The sequence below is a fragment of the Rhinopithecus roxellana genome, chromosome 19, assembly GCF_007565055.1.
Source record: "Rhinopithecus roxellana isolate Shanxi Qingling chromosome 19, ASM756505v1, whole genome shotgun sequence".
In the NCBI taxonomy this organism is placed as follows: Eukaryota; Metazoa; Chordata; class Mammalia; order Primates; family Cercopithecidae; genus Rhinopithecus; species Rhinopithecus roxellana.
Window position 1 is genome coordinate 46,007,582 of NC_044567.1, and position 17,704 is coordinate 46,025,285.

Genomic DNA, 17,704 nt, shown 5'->3' on the forward strand with positions numbered 1-17,704 from the left:
CCCCGTCCCACCAAGGGGAAGTGACCACCCATGGATTTCCAGACTGAATCCCATCCTGCCATCTGCCCCCAGATACAGAAACGGAGACCCAGAGAGTGGGTGTCATGTTCAGGCTCATGCCACACACCAGGGCACAGCTGAGCTGGGACTCAGCCTCCTGTCTGCCACTGGGGGCTTTGTACCCTCGCTAGCATGTACCTGGAAGTCTGAAGCTTGGAGATGTGGTCCCTCAGGAGAGAAGGGCACCTCTGAATATCCTGTTTCTTTTGGGCGCCGATCAGAGCCCTGGTTCTCCCTGGCAGGGGCTGCCGGCCACTCTGTGGGGCAAAGGTAGGGTCCTGGTGCCTACACAGGAATGGGTCGGGAGTAATTGGGGGCTGGATCTGGGTTGCCCTGGGGAGGTGGGCGACACAGCCCATCATGCCTGGTGGAGGTCTAGGTTCTGGGCCCTTCCTGAACTGTTTAAATCGGGACGTGTGAGCATCGGAGGAGCCACCGGCTCTCCAACCGGCGCCCCTGACTTTAGTTATCTGGGACTCCTCCCTCCAGTTCGCCCAAATACGCTAGGCTCAAGCCCTCAGCCCGGCTCCCAGAGCCTCCCCACGCAGTCCATGCCCGAGGCAGGGGTTGGTTGAAGGGTATTGAGTAGGTGCTGGGAGCCCCGTCACCAGCACCCCACCCTGCTCCCAGCTCCGTAGCCAGAGCAAACCTTCTCCCACTCCCCGCGCGCGTTCACGGCCGGGCGGCCCCGGCGTGACTGCGCCCCCGTTAGCGGGAGGGGCTCTGCCGCCCCAGCCTCTCGCCCCCGGGCCCCCATCCCTGGGGCAGCACGTGCAGGGCGGGGCTGTGGCCCGAGCCCGGAGCTGATTGGGCGCAGGCCCGGTGGGCGGGGCCGGGCCGCAGCTGTCAGAGCCGCGGCGGCGACGGCGGCGCATCGAGCTGAGCGGTGGCGGCGCCGCAGCCGGGGTCGGAGCGCAGGAGCCGACGGGGCCCGACCGGGATGGTGCAGCGGCGGCTCCGCGGCGCACACACGCGCTGAGCGGGCCCAAGCTGGGCCCCGCGCCCCCCGCGCCCCCCGCCGCCCCGATCCCGGCCGGCATGATGTGCCTGGAATGCTCCTCGGCGGCGGAGGGCGGCGCGGAGGAGGAGGAGGCAGACGCGGAGCGGCGGCGCCGGCGCCGGGGGGCGCAGCGAGGGGCTGGCGGTAGCGGTTGCTGCGGGGCGCGGGGCGCGGGCGGCGCTGGAGTCTCGGCCGCGGACGATGAGGTGCAGACGCTGTCGGGCAGCGTAAGGCGGGCCCCGACCGGACCCCCTGGCACCCCTGGCACCCCCGGCTGCGCAGCTGCTGCAAAGGGCCCCGGCGCACAGCAGCCCAAACCGGCCAGCTTGGGCCGCGGGCGGGGGGCAGCCGCCGCCATCCTCAGCTTGGGCAACGTGCTCAACTACCTGGACAGGTACACCGTGGCAGGTGAGCGAGGGCCCCACCCAGCCCGAGGACCAGGACCCCACCCCATCCCACCACCCGCCTCGAGGGAGGTACCCTAGAGAGCTTTTGGTCCCAGGCCTACTATCTCCAGGACCTACGTGAGGTTCCCTACGGACCCTGTGCTGAGGCACAACTGGGCAAGGAATGCCTCTGTGCCCCACGGGTACAATCCAGCTCCCCGCTCATACACACCCGGGGCCAAGGGTTAGAGGAGTCCCCACCCCTGAGCAGCCCGCGCGTCCTCGCCAGCCCTTGACGGCTCATCCGTTGTCCTCTTCTCCAACAGTCTCCTCTGCGTCTCTCTGCCTCCTTGTCTGTGCGCCCCCTCCGACCCCAGCTGCAGGTTCCCGGGCCTCCTTCCCTTCCCCCAGCCCAGGCCGTTTGTCCGTCCATGGCCCGTCAGTTCCTTCCTTTCTCTGCCGCCTCCACCCCGCTGTGTGCGTGCGGCGAGTGCGCGCGCCCCTTGCGGGTGTGGGCTAGGGAGACCGGGTGTGTGTGCGCGTGGCGGCGCGGTTGTGTGTGTGAGCGCGTGGCTGACAAAGGCTCCGGGCTGCGGGGAGCGGAGGGAGGGGCGGGGCGGGTCCGCGGCGCCTGGGGACCCAGGCTGCGGTTTGCAGCTGGCCCTGTACAGAGGCCTGAAGACGCCTCCCCCTGCTCTATGGTGCTTGGGGTGTAGGGTAGGGCGCAGGCCTCTGAAGCTAGAGACGTGGAGCCTCAACCTCAGGGAGCATCTCTGGGAATCAGCCTTGGGGACGGGATTGGGATCGATAGAACAACTGGGTTCTAGCCCCGGATTTGCTCCTAATGTGCTTGGTGTGTGACCTTGGGCCAGTCTTGGCGTGTGTTTAGGTCTGTTTGCTCGTTTGTGAGTTGATTGATCATTGGGCCTTTGGGGGACGCACGTGGTTCTGGAATTTCCTTCTGCTGTCTCCTCTCCCCAGCTCTTAGGGGTGGCTCTAGGGGTAAGAATTTGCCCTAGACTGAGCTGCTACTGGTTGGGAATGGTGGGGCCTTGAGAGGGAAAGACTTTGGCCAGACTGGCATAGGTAGGGGCTCCCTGCAGGAGGAGAGCAGTACTGTGTACCCGGCATGCTGGCCCAGAAACTGCCTAACTAGAGCTTAGTAAAATCTGGAGCTACCAAACACACACACAACAGGGAGAGAGAGAAGAGAGAGGGAAGGATTTATTTTGGACAGACTCTAAAGAGAACTTTGCCGCAGTTGAGAGAAGAGAGCCCGGGCATAAACCACACACCACCTGGTGCCTTTCTCCGGGCCTCAGTCTCCCCCTCTGTTGAATGGAGTTTTGTGTCAAATGGAAGGGAAGAATTCTGATGGGAGGGCAGAGGCTTCCCCCTTCCCCGATTCCTGCTTTCAAACCCCCTTGGCTCTCTGTCATTCCACTGGAGGAAGTTGGAAGTGGGTACCAGTGGCATCCGTTTCTGGGTCGAGCAGTCCCAAAGAGACACTTACTTTGGTCTAGAGAGCAGGAATATTGAGCACCTCCCAAGAACGCCAACTGCTGTTGTGCATACACCATGCTGCCAGGGACCTGGGAGCGTAAGTGCCACCCTTTGGGGGAGAAATCAGAGAATAGCTGGGACCTGTAGTCAATTCAAAAAAGGCTTCCAGGCCGGGCGCGGTGGCTCAAGCCTGTAATCCCAGCACTTTGGGAGGCCGAGACGGGCGGATCACGAGGTCAGGAGATCAAGACCATCCTGGCTAACATGGTGAAACCCCGTCTCTACTAAAAATACAAAAAAACTAGCCGGGCGACCTGGCGGGTGCCTGTAGTCCCAGCTACTTGGGAGGCTGAGGCAGGAGAATGGCGTGAACCCGGGAGGCGGAGCTTGCAGTGAGCTGAGATCCGGCCACTGCACTCCAGCCTGGGCGACAGAGCAAGACTGTCTCAAAAAAAAAAAAAAAAAAAAAAGGCTTCCATACATAGATGGGGGGACTAAGGTCCCTCTGTACAGCCCCCGTCCAAGATGGCCAGGAAAGTGACTGGCAAAGCTGGTGTTAGATCTAACAGAAAAGCTCTGCCTGGGAGGAGGTCTTCCCACCCTTTCTCAGCTGAAGAATGAATGGTACTACTTGTGGCACTGTAGCACTCTCCAACTTGTTTTTTTCCAGCCCCAGACCACCCCGTTTGACGTTCTTAGGGGAACTGCCTTTGCCAGGGGCAGAGCCAGAGAGGGTGGAATCAGGGCGGGCTGGCGCTTATCTGCTCCCACCTCTAAGCGGGTCTCAGAGTTAGATTGTCAGAACGGGGGAATGAGATAGGAAATTTGTGGTGAATTGGTAAAGGGAAGTGGGGAATGGTGGCTAAGAGGGGCGTGGGGCGGGCAGTTAGGGAGGAAGGCCCGGAAAGCCCTGTGCAAACACCGGCCTGGGCTGCGCCTCCCTCCCTCTCCTGGCCTGGGATGGGAGCTCACGCACCACCCCACCCCCAGCACACAACAGACACAGGCTTCCTCTCCGGATAAGCCTGGTTGCCCCTCTCTCTCTGGTAGATTTCCCCATCTCCACTTCCCCAAGTTCAGTTTTTAGGAATATTTATTATCTCTATGGTAACTACTATGGCTTGATGTGCTAGGGTCAGGGGAGTGCTCATCCCAGGCCTGAGTGCACCTGTTACTGGCTGGCCCGGCCAGAACAGAGGCGGGGATGTAGACACTCCATTGCTCGGTCTTTAATGTTTGTACCTACCTGGCCCCAGCTCCCCACCAGAGAATGAAGGGAGGTCCCACTCTCCTTCTTTAAATCTGTCCTTAAAATCTGTTTTTTCATAGTATAGATCAGCTTTGTCCAAAAGGAATATAATGTAAGCTACATATTCATGTCAAATTTTCTGGTAGCTGAATTAAAATAGTACAAGAAATAGGTGTGATTAATTCATAATATATTTTATTTAACTCAATATATCCAACATATTTCAACATGTAATCAATATAAAAGTTGTTAGGGCCGGGTGCCACCGGTGGCTCATGCCTGTAAACCCAGCACTTTGGGAGGCTGAGGCCGGTGGATCACCTGAGGTCGGAAGTTCGAGACCAGCCTGGTCAACATGGTGAAACCCCGTCTCTACTAAATACAAAAATTAGCTGGCATGGTGGTGCACACCTGTAGTCTCAGCTACTCAGGAGGCTGAGGCAGGAAAATCGCTTGAACCCAGGAGGTAGAGGTTGCAGTGAGCCAAGATCGCGCCCCTGCACTCCAGCCTGGGCAACAGAGTGAGACTCTGTCTCAAAAAAATAATATATATATGTGTATACACACACACACACACACACACATATGTGTTGTTAATGGGATATTTTGCCTCCTTTTTCATACTAAGTCTTTGAAACCCAGTATGTGTATTTTCCATTCACAGCACATGTCAATATCACGGTGGCCAGGGACCACTAGAGTGGACAGTGCAGGTCTAGAGTCTTTCCTGACCGAGTTCGAGGCAAGGCTCTTCAGCTTCCCAGCCGTGTGACCTTGAAGACATCACCTGAGCCTTCTGTGTGATCATTCCCCTCCCGCCCGCCTCCCGGGTTGCGTGGGATAAATGAGACTGTATCTCGAGCACCTGGGACGGGGCCAGGTTCCTAGGAGGGCTTCACGAGTGCCAGCTGCCTTCTCCTTCATGCCTCTGCTCAAGCTGGGCCCCTGGCCACGATGCCCTTCCTGTTTGATTTTTTGTTGTTGTTCTGTTTTTTTTGTTCTGTTTCTGACAGTCCTTTTCAGGACACCTTTGCGAACCCCTCCCTTCTCCACAGGGCTGGTTTCCGTCCTGGGAACTCTAGTAGCTTCTGCCTCTGCGCAAGCATTCCCAGCGCCACCCGGTGAATCTGCTAATTACGGCCTCTCCTCCTCCCCATGAGAACTCCCTGAGGGTAGCAGGCCTCAGCGGGTGAGAAGGGCCAGGCTCCTGTGCTTGCTCTTCTTACTGAGCGTTGCTTCAATTGGATGAAATCGAGGTAGCCCAGAAACCTCTTCTAATTCCTTCCTTGCACCTCCTTGTGCAGATGGGAACACAGCCGTCCAGAGAACAAAGACACTTAGCCAAGGTCACACGCGGGGTGGAGCCGGGCCATACCAGCCAGTGCAGCATCCTCTCCAGCCCCAGGAGCCCCGGGTGGAGGTAGGGGCATGACCCTTGCTTGTGGCCCGGGAACGCAGAGGCTCTGCTGGCTCAGGCAAGAGCCCTTTGGGTAGATGAATTTCAGTTTAATTGAGCCAAGGCAGTTTGAGCTACCCTAGGTCACATGGCTGCTGCTCCCATGGTCCCTACCAGCCTAGCAGCAACCCACTCTGCATTCTCAGCCCTCTCCTCACTGCCAGGTCAGGAGAAGGAAGTAGTCCCTCAGATGGGGGTCTCACGCCCCCTCTAACCAGCTCTGCTTCCTGGTGCCAGAGCCACCTCTGCCGCCCAGGCTGCCGTTCTTTCATCTGTGAAATGGAAGCAGAGCCGAGGGTGTAGGTGGCAGCATTTTGTTCCTAGAACCAGGCCCCGCAAGAGGGAGCTGGCCCCGGCCTTGTTTACGGTTGGTGAATGACTATTTGGGAACTGAGATCCTTCCCCAACTTCTGTGGGGTACCTGTTCTCTTCTCAAGACCTATTTTCTTTCCCTTTGATCCAGCCGGGGGCAGCCTGGGCACCTGGAGTTGGGTGGAGTGGGGGCTGTTGAGGAAAGGCAGAGCCTTGCCCTGGGGGAGTCCTTTTCTGCCAAAGAAGCTGAGACTGGTATCCATGGCAACTGCTCACTAACACAAACCCAGAAGGAGCGATGAGCATAGGGACCCAGCTGGGAACGCAAGCTGAGAGGGACTTGGGGGCTTTCCTGGAGCAGCTGAGCTGGGTGCAGGAGGAGGGGGCACCAGGCTGGGGCTCACTCTCCTATTGGCCTTCCCTTTTGGTCTGTCCTGTTAAGTCTATCCAGAATTGAAAGATGGGGAAACTGAGGCCCAGGGTCTTTTACAGGGTCACCTGGTGGGTAGCGTCTAAGCTAGGCCCTATCTTGTGGCTCTGTGGCTGTCTCTTTAGATAAGGATGGCTGCCTTAAGGATAAACGGTGCCCCTGCCTTGCCCTCTTAGGTGGCCCTGTCCTGGCCACTGCCACGTCTGCCCTGTGGGGAAACCCCAGCTAAGGTCTGAGGGGCAGGGCACCCGGAGTGTCTGACTGGCAGGCTCAGCACCCAGGTGAAGGGCCAGGTGGCCTAGAATACCAGCGCCCTTGTGACTCACTGCCTGCTGCCCACTTCCTTGCTCCTGCTTCCTCTTCAACGCACCTTCCAGCAGGCTCTGCCAGCCCCTCTGCTGTGTTGTTGATCGTCAGAGGAAGTGCCTTAAAACATAGTACCTTCATCTGGGGCCCTGGACCAGTGATGGCCCCGGCCTGTGCCTCTGTTTCTCATGGGGTGGACGAGGCAGGAAGGCTGCAGGTCTGCAGGTGACAGCCTGTTCTGCGAGGGAGGCTGCCCTGTTCAGAGCTGCCCAGAGGAGGAGCTCCTTGGTCCTTCCCGGGATCCTTCTGCAATAGGAAGTGGCTTTTGTTTCTGCCTGTAGGAGCCTGAAATCTTGAAGGTAGAAGGGGGATGAGAGGGAGGGAGGCCAGTAGGACACTGGCCTGACCCTTAGGCTTCTGAGGCTGGGCTCCCTGGTGGGTTCCAAATGTCTTCTGGGCTAAGCTTCCTGTTCCTGGCTCTGCCAGCCTTTGCCAGCTTTACTGTGTGACTGGAGGCAAATTCTGACTCTCTCTGATCCCTGAATCCATGAGAGATGATTTTTGTCCCTCTCTTGCTGTTGTCGGTGTCTTGCTCCCAAGGATGGTGTGGGGCACTTGGTCTCAGGAACTCTAGCCTGCTGGTCGCTGGCTCTGCCTGCGCCTTCCTTCTCCAGGACAACCAGATCTGCTTCCCAGGAGCTGCAGTAGCCAATCAAGCTTGCCCCTGGTGGGTCTCAGCAGTGTCCTCTTTCCAGGATGCCCTCTCCCGTGCTCTGGGCTGAACCGAGTGCCTAACTCCTGGTTTTGAACTGTAGTCTGCTCCGTCTCCATCATAGCACCTATCCCCATGGAGGCTCACCATCCCCCTCTAGCCATGAGGGGCAGAGCTGGGTCGCACCCGGGACCCCTGCATGCATAGGAGACTGCCCCAGGCTGGAACCCTGTTGACTGAGTCACAGACTCAGTTGACTGAGACTTGGGTTGACTCACACCTGCCTGACCCAAAGCACGTCCTTCTGGGCTGAAAGGGCACTGGTAGGTTTGGACAGATCAGGTGAGGGACCAGGCCCCTGTACTGACATCAGGGTTTCTCCGACAGTGGCTGGTGCTGTCTCTTTGTTCTGACCAGGGCTCACAATGAGCCTCAGGGCTTGAGTCTCCAGGAAGGAAATGGGAGGATGTAGTCAGCTGTAGTCCCTGTCTACCCAGTCCTCAGCCCTGACAATGAGGCCGCCCAACCCCCAAGCTGGGCAGAGCAGCTTTTCTACATTCAGGAGGGCACAGTGGCAGCTTTGCCCTGTCTCTTCTGCAGATAGGGCTGCCCCGGGTCACACAGTGAGGCCGTGTGAGGAAGGGCACCGGTCCGTTCTGGGCCTGGTCTTCGCCTGGTGGCTGGGAGGTTGGTGAGTAGGGCCATAAGGGAGGGAGATGAGGGTAGAGCATCGGCACTGGGGCAGGAAACAAACCTGGAAGGAGGCACTAGCCAGAGCTTGGAGGCTGGGGACAGGGTCCTGTCCTCCTGCCTCCGGCTTTCCTCTGCCTTCTTGGAGCACTTGCTAGGGTGTCCCCACTCCCACTCCTAGAGCCATGAGGTCTTCATGATTCCTTCACTGTCAGGCATGGGGTTCCTGAATGTGCTTCCGGGAGGCGAAGAGCAGGATGAGGCTTTGTAAACTGAAAAGGGCTGTGCCTGGGGAGGGGTGGGGCTACTTGGTCACACAGCTGTCTCTAGCACCCGTGTGAGGACAGCTGGTGTGGATGTTGAGGGGTGACTACTTGCAGCCTTTTTTTGGGGGGAGTTGTTGGGGTGCAGGTGGGGAACATAGGCCAGATGTGGGAGCCTGGGGCCCAGCTCGGCCTGGCTTCGGCAGCCTCTGTCCCATTCACCTTCTGCATCTCAGCTTCCATGTAAGGTGGGGAGCAGGAGTCCCTGGCCGCCTCGGCTACTGAAGCAGCACGTGGGGAGAAGGCTGAGGGTTTGTGGGCTTGAGGAGAACCATTCTGAGGTCTCTTATCTCTTCCCCACCCTCTTCCCCAGGCCCCTGCCTTATCCTGTGTCTGGCTGGCATATCGTGACCCACTGGCCACACCCCCTGTGGGTCATGATAAGGCTGTGGCCACCTTGTCCCTGGCCCCTGGTGGTCTTGGGAGCCCCTGGGCCAGGACAGGGCTGGGGAGGCTGAGTTGAGGAAGGAGTAGCTGTACAAAGCCCCCAAATTGCTAAGGCAGGGAGCCTGGTTCCAGTAAAGCTGGCCCCAAATGATAGACTAGAACCACAGGCCAGAGGCCCGGCAGCCCGGCCCCGCCCACTCTTGGCGTAGAGACACAGCAGGGAGGAGGGGCACGCTCTGGGCTCCGGGGTGGTGTCTCTCTAGGGCTAGCAGGGTCTGCTGGCAGAGGTCTTGAGTGGGGAGGGGTGTTTCTCTAAGGGGCCAAGGCTCTGGGCTGGGGGCCTCATCCTGCAGAGACGATCACTAAGCTGCTCTGCCATTAATGACCCAGATTTGCAGGGTGGCATGGGGGTAGGGGACCGGCACATGTAGAACAAACCCAGTTGAGATTCAGAAACGAACCCAGCAGGGATGTCTTGGGATTCTGGGCCACTTCTGCAATGGGCAGCCTGAGGCTCAGAGTAGGGGCGGGCTGCTCCTAAAGGTCACATAGCCTATCCCGGGCAGACAGGGCAGGATCTTGCCCTGTGGGATAAGTAGGATAAGTGATAAGTAGGAGTGAGTGTGCCTGAGTCCAGGGCACTGGCTCAGGGACTGCCTTGGCCCAGTCCCTCGGCTGGTGGGGTGCCGGCGGGGCTGGGCTGTGGGTTGCCAGCCTTAGCCATCCAGCGCCAGGCCAGCAGAGCCAGGTTCTCAGGGCCCTGTAATTACCGGGGTGGGAGCTTCAGCGGAGCCAGGGCAGGGGTAAGACTCCCAGCATAAGCCAGCCCTGAGGCCTCACATGGGGACCTGGATCCCTCTGAGAGGGACTGGTCAAGGGCATCAGGGCCCATCCTTTCAGATCCCTAGACCTTGTCTTTCCAGGCATCTGCCCCCATTTTGGATAAAAGAAAACCAAGGTGGGAATGCCCCATTGTTCTCAAGTCATAGCTGGGGCTGTGTCCTGTCCTACTAGTTAATGACCAATGATAACATTTATGACATTTGTTGAGTACCTACTATGTGCCAGGCACTGTTCTAAACACTGTATGTGGATTAACCTACTTAAACCTCACAACAACCATATGAAATGAAGCAGGTCTTCAAATTAAGCCGTATTACAGAGGAGGAAATTGGCACAGAGAGGTTATGCCATTTCCCCAAGGTCACACAGCAGAGAAAGTGGGAAAACCAGGATTTAAACCCAGATGCTCCAGTTCTGGAGCTCATGCTCTTGAGAATTTAAGCCGCCTGCTGCTCTGAGAGAGGCTCAGGCGAGGTGAACGTGGGCTGATACTGACTGTACTCGGGGAAAGCAGGGGGTATGTGGGGACAAGCTGGAGGTGCCCTGTCTGGGCTGCCTAGGAAGGAGGAGACCTCAGGACCACGCTGTTGGCATGTTGTATTTGAGGCTGGCCTGAGCTGAGGGCTCTCGAGGTCAGTGTGGGTTCTTCTTACACCTTGGCCTTTCGAGGATTCTGTGATGTCAGCAGATTGGGCCTGGCTGGAGGAAGGAGGAGGAGGCCAAGAGTCCTGGAATCGGGGCTTGAGTCCTCTGGGGTCTACTGAAGGACCAGCAGTGATGGGGAATCACTGTGAGTGTCTGGGACAAGCTGTTGAGTAAGTCAGGGCCAGAGTCCATCCAGTTCTGGGGGTGTCCTTGAGGTTATAGGCACCGCTCACCAAAAGCCTCAGAGGAGAGAGGCAGGCGTCCTGGTAGACGCGACCTTGGACCTGGGTCCTAGAGGTGAGGCCGGTCTTAATGGCTAGAAAGCGAGAGCCCAGGAAGAAGCACAGCGGTAACCAGGGCTGGGAGGCCTGCGGCCTGTGATGTGCGATTCCAGGGAGCTCGGAGCAGCCCGGCCAGTGGTTTCCAATCACCTGGGCACTGCGTTGATAGATTCTTGGGCCCCACATCTAGAAACGGTGACTCTGCAGGTTTGGGGAGGGCTCCAGGGAGCTGTATTTTAATAAGCACACCCTCCTTAAAGGTCATTGGGATTCTCAGGCGGGTTTGGGGACCGCTGATCTTCCCAGGAAGAAATCGGGGTCCAGGGAGGTGAAAAGTCAGGGCTGGCAGCATTCGCCTTTGCCTGGAGTCAGGGGCTGAATGTGTGTGTGGTGGGCACTGTGGTTGGGAGAAGAGCTGCCTTAGGGCCAGGTCATGGAGGCCTCAAATGCTAGAATTCTGGGCGGCAAAGGTGCCGCTAAGTGTGAGTGGGCAGCTGTACCCACCGGGCCGACACTCGTAGAACAGCGCCTGGCACAAAGTAGTTGGCCGATACATGTCAATAGGGGCACTGTCATTGTTGTTACTGGCACCATTACTGAGCCAGGGGTCTGGGCCAGTGGATCTTGAAGGACTGACGGACGATTCTCAGGCCAGAGGTAACCAGTGGGTCACAGCATTAGCTCCTTGAGTCCAGGAACTGTCTTGTGGTCTCTAGAGGCCCAGGCCAGGATCTAGAACTCAGTAGAAGATTCGTAAGAGCTTGTGAGATCAGGTAGCAGGAGGGATGCCAGCCGGCTGGCAGGGGCTGGAGGCAGGGAGCCCAGGGAGGAGGCTGGGCGATGAAGCAGATGGAGAATCACCGGGGCCCATTCATGAGGCAGAGGGAGCCGAAGGGGCATCCTGGCTGACTTCCAGGGTCCTGCAGTGTCCTGCAGGGTCCGCTCAGGGAATGGGGACCCAGTGGTGAGCTGAGGAATTGGAGTCAGGCGGCTGGAAAACAGGGATGAGAGTGTCTGGGAGTTGAGCCTCCAGCAGGTGGTTGGTTTCAGAGGAGGAAAGGAGGTGAGAATAGCGACTTGGGAAGGAAAAGAATTCTCAAGAACTTCTTAGCTGAGTGTGGTGGTACACGCCTGTGGTCCCAGCTGCTCAGGAGGCTGAGGCAGGAGGATGGCTGGAGCCCAAAAAGCTGAGGCTGCGGTGAGCTGTGCTTGTGGCACTGCACTTTAGCCTGGGTCAGAGAGCAAGACCCTGTCTCAAAACAACAAATGCTGTCACCTGTGAAAGGAGAGGAAAGAAGCAGCTGGTAGAGGGGACAAGTCAGAGCTGTCCTCACCACCAGGGTGAGTGAGGTGTGGGCGTGTTTGTGGGCTGCTGTCTGGGAGCTAGAAGCCAGGGAGAGGCTGAATGCACAGGCCCAAGCCAAGGACTGACCCAGCGCAGCCTCCCTGCCAGGCGAGAGACAGTTCGCCCAGAGGAGGGGATGGTGGCCTCAGACAAGAGGTGAGACCTCCCGGGTCTTGGAAGCTATGTAACTGTGTCAATGGATGTTGTTCCAGAATATTTTCTTGGGTGATGAGGACCCTGTGGCCAGGAGATGATTCTGGCTGTGGATTTGGGGCGCTGCCTGGAGAGGCCTGCATTGTGGCTGTGTTGGCTGGGGTCTGCATCTGGGGTAGGAACCCCACTTCGCATGTTCCAGGGCTGGTGGGGTGGGCTTGGCCCGAGCTGTGGGAGGCTGCTCCTGGGCGTGAGTCCCGTCCTGTGACCCACCAAACCTCAGCCTCCAGGAAAGAGGCTAAAAATAAGGCTGTGGTTAAGAAGGGAGGGCTGTGTGGGCCCGAGCCATGCTGGAGCCCAAAGGAAAATCTGAGGCGACCTGCCGAGCTGCTGTGACACACGCTTCCCGTGCCAGCGGCCAGTGGGATCTCGCCCTCCTGTGGCTGTGGCCGCTTCCAGGCCCGGAAGAGGGAAAGCAAGCCAGAAAGGCTCAGACAGGGTCCGACCTTGGGCCTCGCAGCCTGCAGGAAGCCCTGCTCCTTGGGAAGGTTCTCTCTGGTCTTATTCCTGGAGCTTGGCCTTGGACCCAAGGCTGAGCGCCGGGGGGTGGTGGGATGGGGGCAGGCCGTGTTATCCAAAGCTTCCTGTGTCCTGGGAACTGCCCAGGACTTCCCAGAGACCTTAGATGCCCAACTGGATGTGGAGGAGTGTTCTCCCTCTACCAGGAGCTCTATGTGGTAGGAAGTCAGGGAAGGCTTCCTGGAGGCAGAGGCAAATCCTGGACCTTGAAGTCATCGGAGGGGAAGTGTGCAGCTGGATGACTGGGATGTGCTGCCGGGAGGAAGCGAGAGTGCTTTGATTTGCCGTGAACACAGGATGTCATCATGATGGCTATTTTGATATGGTCTCCCTCCCAGAAACAGAACCTGCAGTTACTGCAGACCCATGTCCCTCCTCTGGACTATGGATGGGAACCTCCTGCCTCCTCCTGCCTCTGCCCATCCTCTTGTCCACCCAACACCAAAATCGCAACAGTCCCTGCTCTGGGTCCTGGAGATGACCCACCATGGCTCCTGCTTTGCTTGTGGTCTAGTGGAGGATGAAGCCACATTCGCCCACATATGAAGTCCCTGTGGGCCATGTGTGTGCTGCCCTGGAGGATACCAGCAAACCATGCAGAAGGCAGCGTGGCAGGAGAACAAGCTTTGGTTTTTGGCAATAGACCTGGTTTCAGATCTCACCTCCAAAACAGAATGTACTGTGTGACAAATTACTTCATGTCTCAGAGCCTGGGTTTCTTCCTATATAAAGTGGGATGAGAATCATAAATACCAGCACAGATAGTGAGGACAGCATCTGTACCATCTTCAAAGCATTCCTTGGAACTTAGCAGGAAGCAGTAACTAGTGACTCAGCTCAGGAGCTGCTCCCAGCTGGGCTTCTGTGTGCATTCCCTGTGCATTCCCACTCATCCTGGTGGGCCCAGCGTGAAACGAGTTTGGACGGGGGAGAGTGGGGACAACTAACTTACTGAGGGTGGTGGGAGGGGAGCAAGCGGGGGAGATATTCCAGAACAGGAGGCATCTGAACTGGCCTTGAAGAAGTGGCAGGAGTGAGCCTAGTTGACGAAGTCGTACCAGGATAGAAGAGGAAGTGTGAGGAGTCAGGGGGTCATGAGTAGCTTGGGGTGGCTAGTGGAGGGGTGGTGTCCTGAGAAGAGAGGCTGGAGGGCAGGGCTGGCAGGGCCAAACCTGCACCCTGTGGTCTCATGAAGGGCCTTGGATGTAGGGGAACCCCAGATGACTGACTATGCCACAGAGGGATAGGATCAAACCAACATGTCAGGAGGGGGAGCAGAGTCCTGACCCAGAAAGGAATGGGTTGTGGGGCTATGAGCCTCTGGGGCTGGGTCGGGGCACCTCAGAGGTCCCTCTTGCTGGCCCTGCCATTCACAGGCCTAGGACTGGCCCCGGCTTCTACCTCCAAGGCAAAGCCACAGCCTGCCTTGGTTATTAAGTCATTAACTGGGCCTCACACAGCCTCTTCATTACGGGTAATTATGGTCAGTCCACTCAGGACATTAACAAGGAGGAAGACAGCTTCTCTGGCTGTCAGGCTGCTAGGACATCCACCCGTCTGCTCCTGTATTCCGGGAAATTGCTCAGCATCCCAACCTGGGTCTCGGAAGGGATAGTGACATTCCAGACTCCCCACTCCTTCTGCACCCCCAGTCCCAGCTGCCAACGGGATCCTCATACAGGGCCTGGCGATTCCACTTTTTGCTACTTCCCCGTGGTGTGACTTGGAGCCCATGGCCTAACTTCCTATGCTCCAGTTTCCTCATCTGTCAACTTGGATCCTGGTACCAGCCTCCTAGGGCTGTGTGAGGATTAAACAGGCATTTAATGCTCAATTAGGCAAACCATCATCTGTTCAATGCTGCCATCATCATCGTCATCATGAAGAGCTCTGGAGTGCCCCAAAGGCCTCTGTCCTTGCCTATGGGGCCCCCAAAGGCAGGGTCATCTCCTCCTCCTCCTCCTCCCCCCCCAGTCCCTTCTCACTGCAGATGTGCTACGGTTGGGGGGCTCTGGCCTGTGGCCTGGGTCCTTCTGTCCTCAGAGATAATGCAGGCGGAGGCCCTGAGGCCTGAGGGGATGGGGGCTGTCTTTAATCAGGAACCCTGGCTGAGTGCTGCGAGGGGTAGAGGGTCCAAGATCCCGCCTGTCCCCCAGAAGCCATGGCTCTGCCAGTCTGCTGGAGCTGTGGGTGGTTTCTAGGTGGTCCGGCTGCTGCCCGCACCCCGCGACATGCAAAGCCCTAAAGTAGTTGGGCTTGGGAGCAGGTGCGGCCTCAAGAAATTCACTTCTCCCAAGAAAGCGGGCGGGCCTGGAGCCCTGCTTGCTTCCCTCTGTACCCCAGGCCTGAATCTGAAAATGGGGGGCCCAGTTATAATCCTGAGGGCAGCTGGGGTGAGCGCATGTGTGTGTGCGTGTGTGTGCGCACGTGTGTGGGTGTGCACGCGTGTGGGTATGTGTGTGCGCGTGTGTGTGCACGTGTGGGGGTGTGTGCGGATGTGTGTGCAGATTGTGTGTGTGCGAACGTGGTTGTGCACATGTGCAGGTGAACCAGAGTGAGTGTGGCTGCCCCTCCCAGGCCAGAGGGCTCCCTGCAGCTTTCAGGGCCCCCCACTGCTCTCTGGGACATGGGCTTTTGGTCCCCCTGAGGGAAAGGCCCATGTCTATTGCATTGCTCCATGGCCTGGGCCACAGGTAGGGAAGAGGCCCGAGCTGGCAGATAGGAGGGTGGTTGCCCATGGGGCAGAATGACCACAGAGGAGCCCTGCCTCTCCCTGCCCCTCAGGCCCTTGTGAGTGATGGGAACAGGCTGAGGACAGGAGGTCCCCGTGGAGGCAGGAGGGAAGCCTGGGAAACCTGGGCGGGGTAGAGGTCGCAGCAGAGCAGGAGTTCTGCAGATGCGGCCAGGCTGGGCCCTGCAAGGCGGGAAAGAGGCTGGTCTGGTCTGTGGGGACACCAGCATCGGACTGGGCCAGTGAGCACCCTCTGTCTTCCCTCCAGGCGTCCTCCTGGACATCCAGCAGCACTTTGGGGTCAAGGACCGAGGCGCCGGCCTGCTGCAGTCAGGTGAGGCCCACCTCCCACCTTCCCCCGCACCCAGGTGTTGGTGTCACGGGTCCTGTCCTGCTGCCCATCATCTGCCACCCGGTCTGTCTTCCCCTGTCCTGACTCCTGGAAAGAGAGTGGGCTTTGCATCCCTGTCCCACTACTGCAGCCCGCCGATGGCACTGCTTTTCTGAGCCTCTGCTGCTTTTCTTGTGTAACAAAATGAATAATACCTGCCCCGAGAGGCTATGGCAGGTAAAGGAGAGTGCAGGCAAAGGTTGCAGAGGTGACCTTTCTCTGGGTCCTGGGGCCTCGTCGGAACCCAGTGATGGATCCAGGTTTCTTCCTGAGGCTGGTGCAGGGAGCTTCTTAATTCAGTAAGTTGGGCAATGCCAACAGAGCCGTGGTGACCCTGTTTTTATCTCCTACCCTCCCCCACATTCCTTCTAATACCATCAACCCTGGGAATCACCTCTTAGGTGACAAGGCAGAAAACTCCACCTAGTCAGCCCCAGAGCGGTTCCCAAGCCTGGGGCAGGCGCCTGAGAATCTGGGCCCTGGACTGGATGTGGGCCTGAGGTTCCCTGGGGCCCAGGCTTCTGATGGGCTGCCAGAGCAGGGCCTGAGCCCCCAGGCTGCTGGAAGCTAGACTGGGCCAGTGTGGCAGGCTATTCACCACTTATGGCAGCCCACCAGCCCCTCCCTCAGGGGAACATGCCTCCCTTCTGCCTGCCCTCCCTGTGACATGGCCTTGTGGGAGCTGGGCCCTTGGCTCCCTGGCCTTCCCACTGGCTGAGGCCATATTGGCAATGCCCTTAGCAGCACCCCTCAGGCCCGGGCAGAGACTAAGGCCAGTGCTGCCACCCAGGGCTGGAGGCAGGAGTCCTGGTCCTGACTCTGCTCTAGTCGTGCTGTGTGGCCCCAGCCTGGGTTCTGCCTTTTCTGGGCCCTTAGCCCTGGAGTCCCTCTGGCTGTGAGCCCCAGTCAGATGCAGGATGAGGTCCCCATGGTCTGCATTCCATTCGGTGAACCCCTTCCCCTGCCTGGGCCCTCCTGGGAGGGAGGGGGTGGAGTGAGCTGGTTCTATCCAGGAACCTGCCTGACCTGTCTAAGTGGCATTCCAGTATGCACAATGCCTCCCAAGCTCGCAGAATGCCACAGCCCCTCCCCTCGCCCCCCTTCCTAGCTGTCTTTAGAGCCCAGACGGGGACTTTGGGGCTCAGAGAGAGGGGTTGCGATGGTTCTCGGGCTCAGGTGAGACTTGACTGTGCTAGGATGGGGCAAGGCTGTGTGGTCCAGTATCCCCTGTAGGTGGGCAGGTGCCTGCCCTGGCAGACATCATGCTTTCCCAGGCCATGAGTCCAACCCCTCCCCTACCCCTTCCTGGGTCTCCCTGGCTGGGCCAGAATAAGTCTGCCTGCCCTGCCACCTGAGACAGGTTCCTCTAGCCCCCTGGGCTGTGCGCACGCAGTGACCAAGCACTTCAGCCGGGAAATGGAGTTCCAGCCACATGGGCGCATGGGAAGGAGTGGGCTGCCAGGCTGGCAAGGAAAGGGTGGGAGAAGGCCTAGCTTCCCATCCCCCGCCCTGTGTGGCCCCTGACGCACTGGGGACCTGGCCTCAGCCTCATCCCCCTCCTGGTCCCGGCCTCACTGCCTCATCTGGAGCAAGGCTCTACCCCACACGTCCTCCATTTAGGGCCCACTGAGCATGGTCGGGGCCAGCACAGCCCAGGAAGAGGGGCAGGAGGTGCAGGGAATGGTGGGAGGGTCACGGGCCAGGCGGGGGGTTGGGGGTGGGGGGCTTGGCTCAAGGCAGGTGTGAAGGTTCCCTGGTTCTTTCCGCGGTTCTGTCCCAGGCTGGCTTCTGGAGCTCATGAAAGAGAAGTCACTCCATCCCTCCTCACCCTGGTGGCCTGGCTGGAGGCGGACAAAGCACAACAGGCACCATCTTGTTTGATTCTTCCAGCAACCCTACGGGCTCCGTTTGTCAGCTTCACT

General features: G+C 58.6%; 1 protein-coding gene across 5 annotated transcripts in view; it reads left to right on the forward strand.

Moving 5' to 3' along the window:
• Nucleotides 1-894: 894 nt before the first annotated feature.
• Nucleotides 895-17,704, forward strand: part of SPNS2 (sphingolipid transporter 2) — a 40,376-nt gene continuing 23,566 nt past the window's right edge. For 2 of the 5 annotated variants that reach the window (XM_010382180.2, XM_030922936.1), the window contains exons 1-2: nucleotides 895-1,468; nucleotides 15,660-15,725. In XM_010382180.2, coding sequence (XP_010380482.2) covers nucleotides 1,099-1,468; nucleotides 15,660-15,725 — 436 coding nt within the window. In that variant the 5' untranslated portion in view covers nucleotides 895-1,098. The remainder of the gene's footprint in view (nucleotides 1,469-15,659; nucleotides 15,726-17,704) is intronic. The other 3 variants (XR_004054941.1, XM_030922935.1, XM_030922934.1) reach the window with 2 other exon arrangements.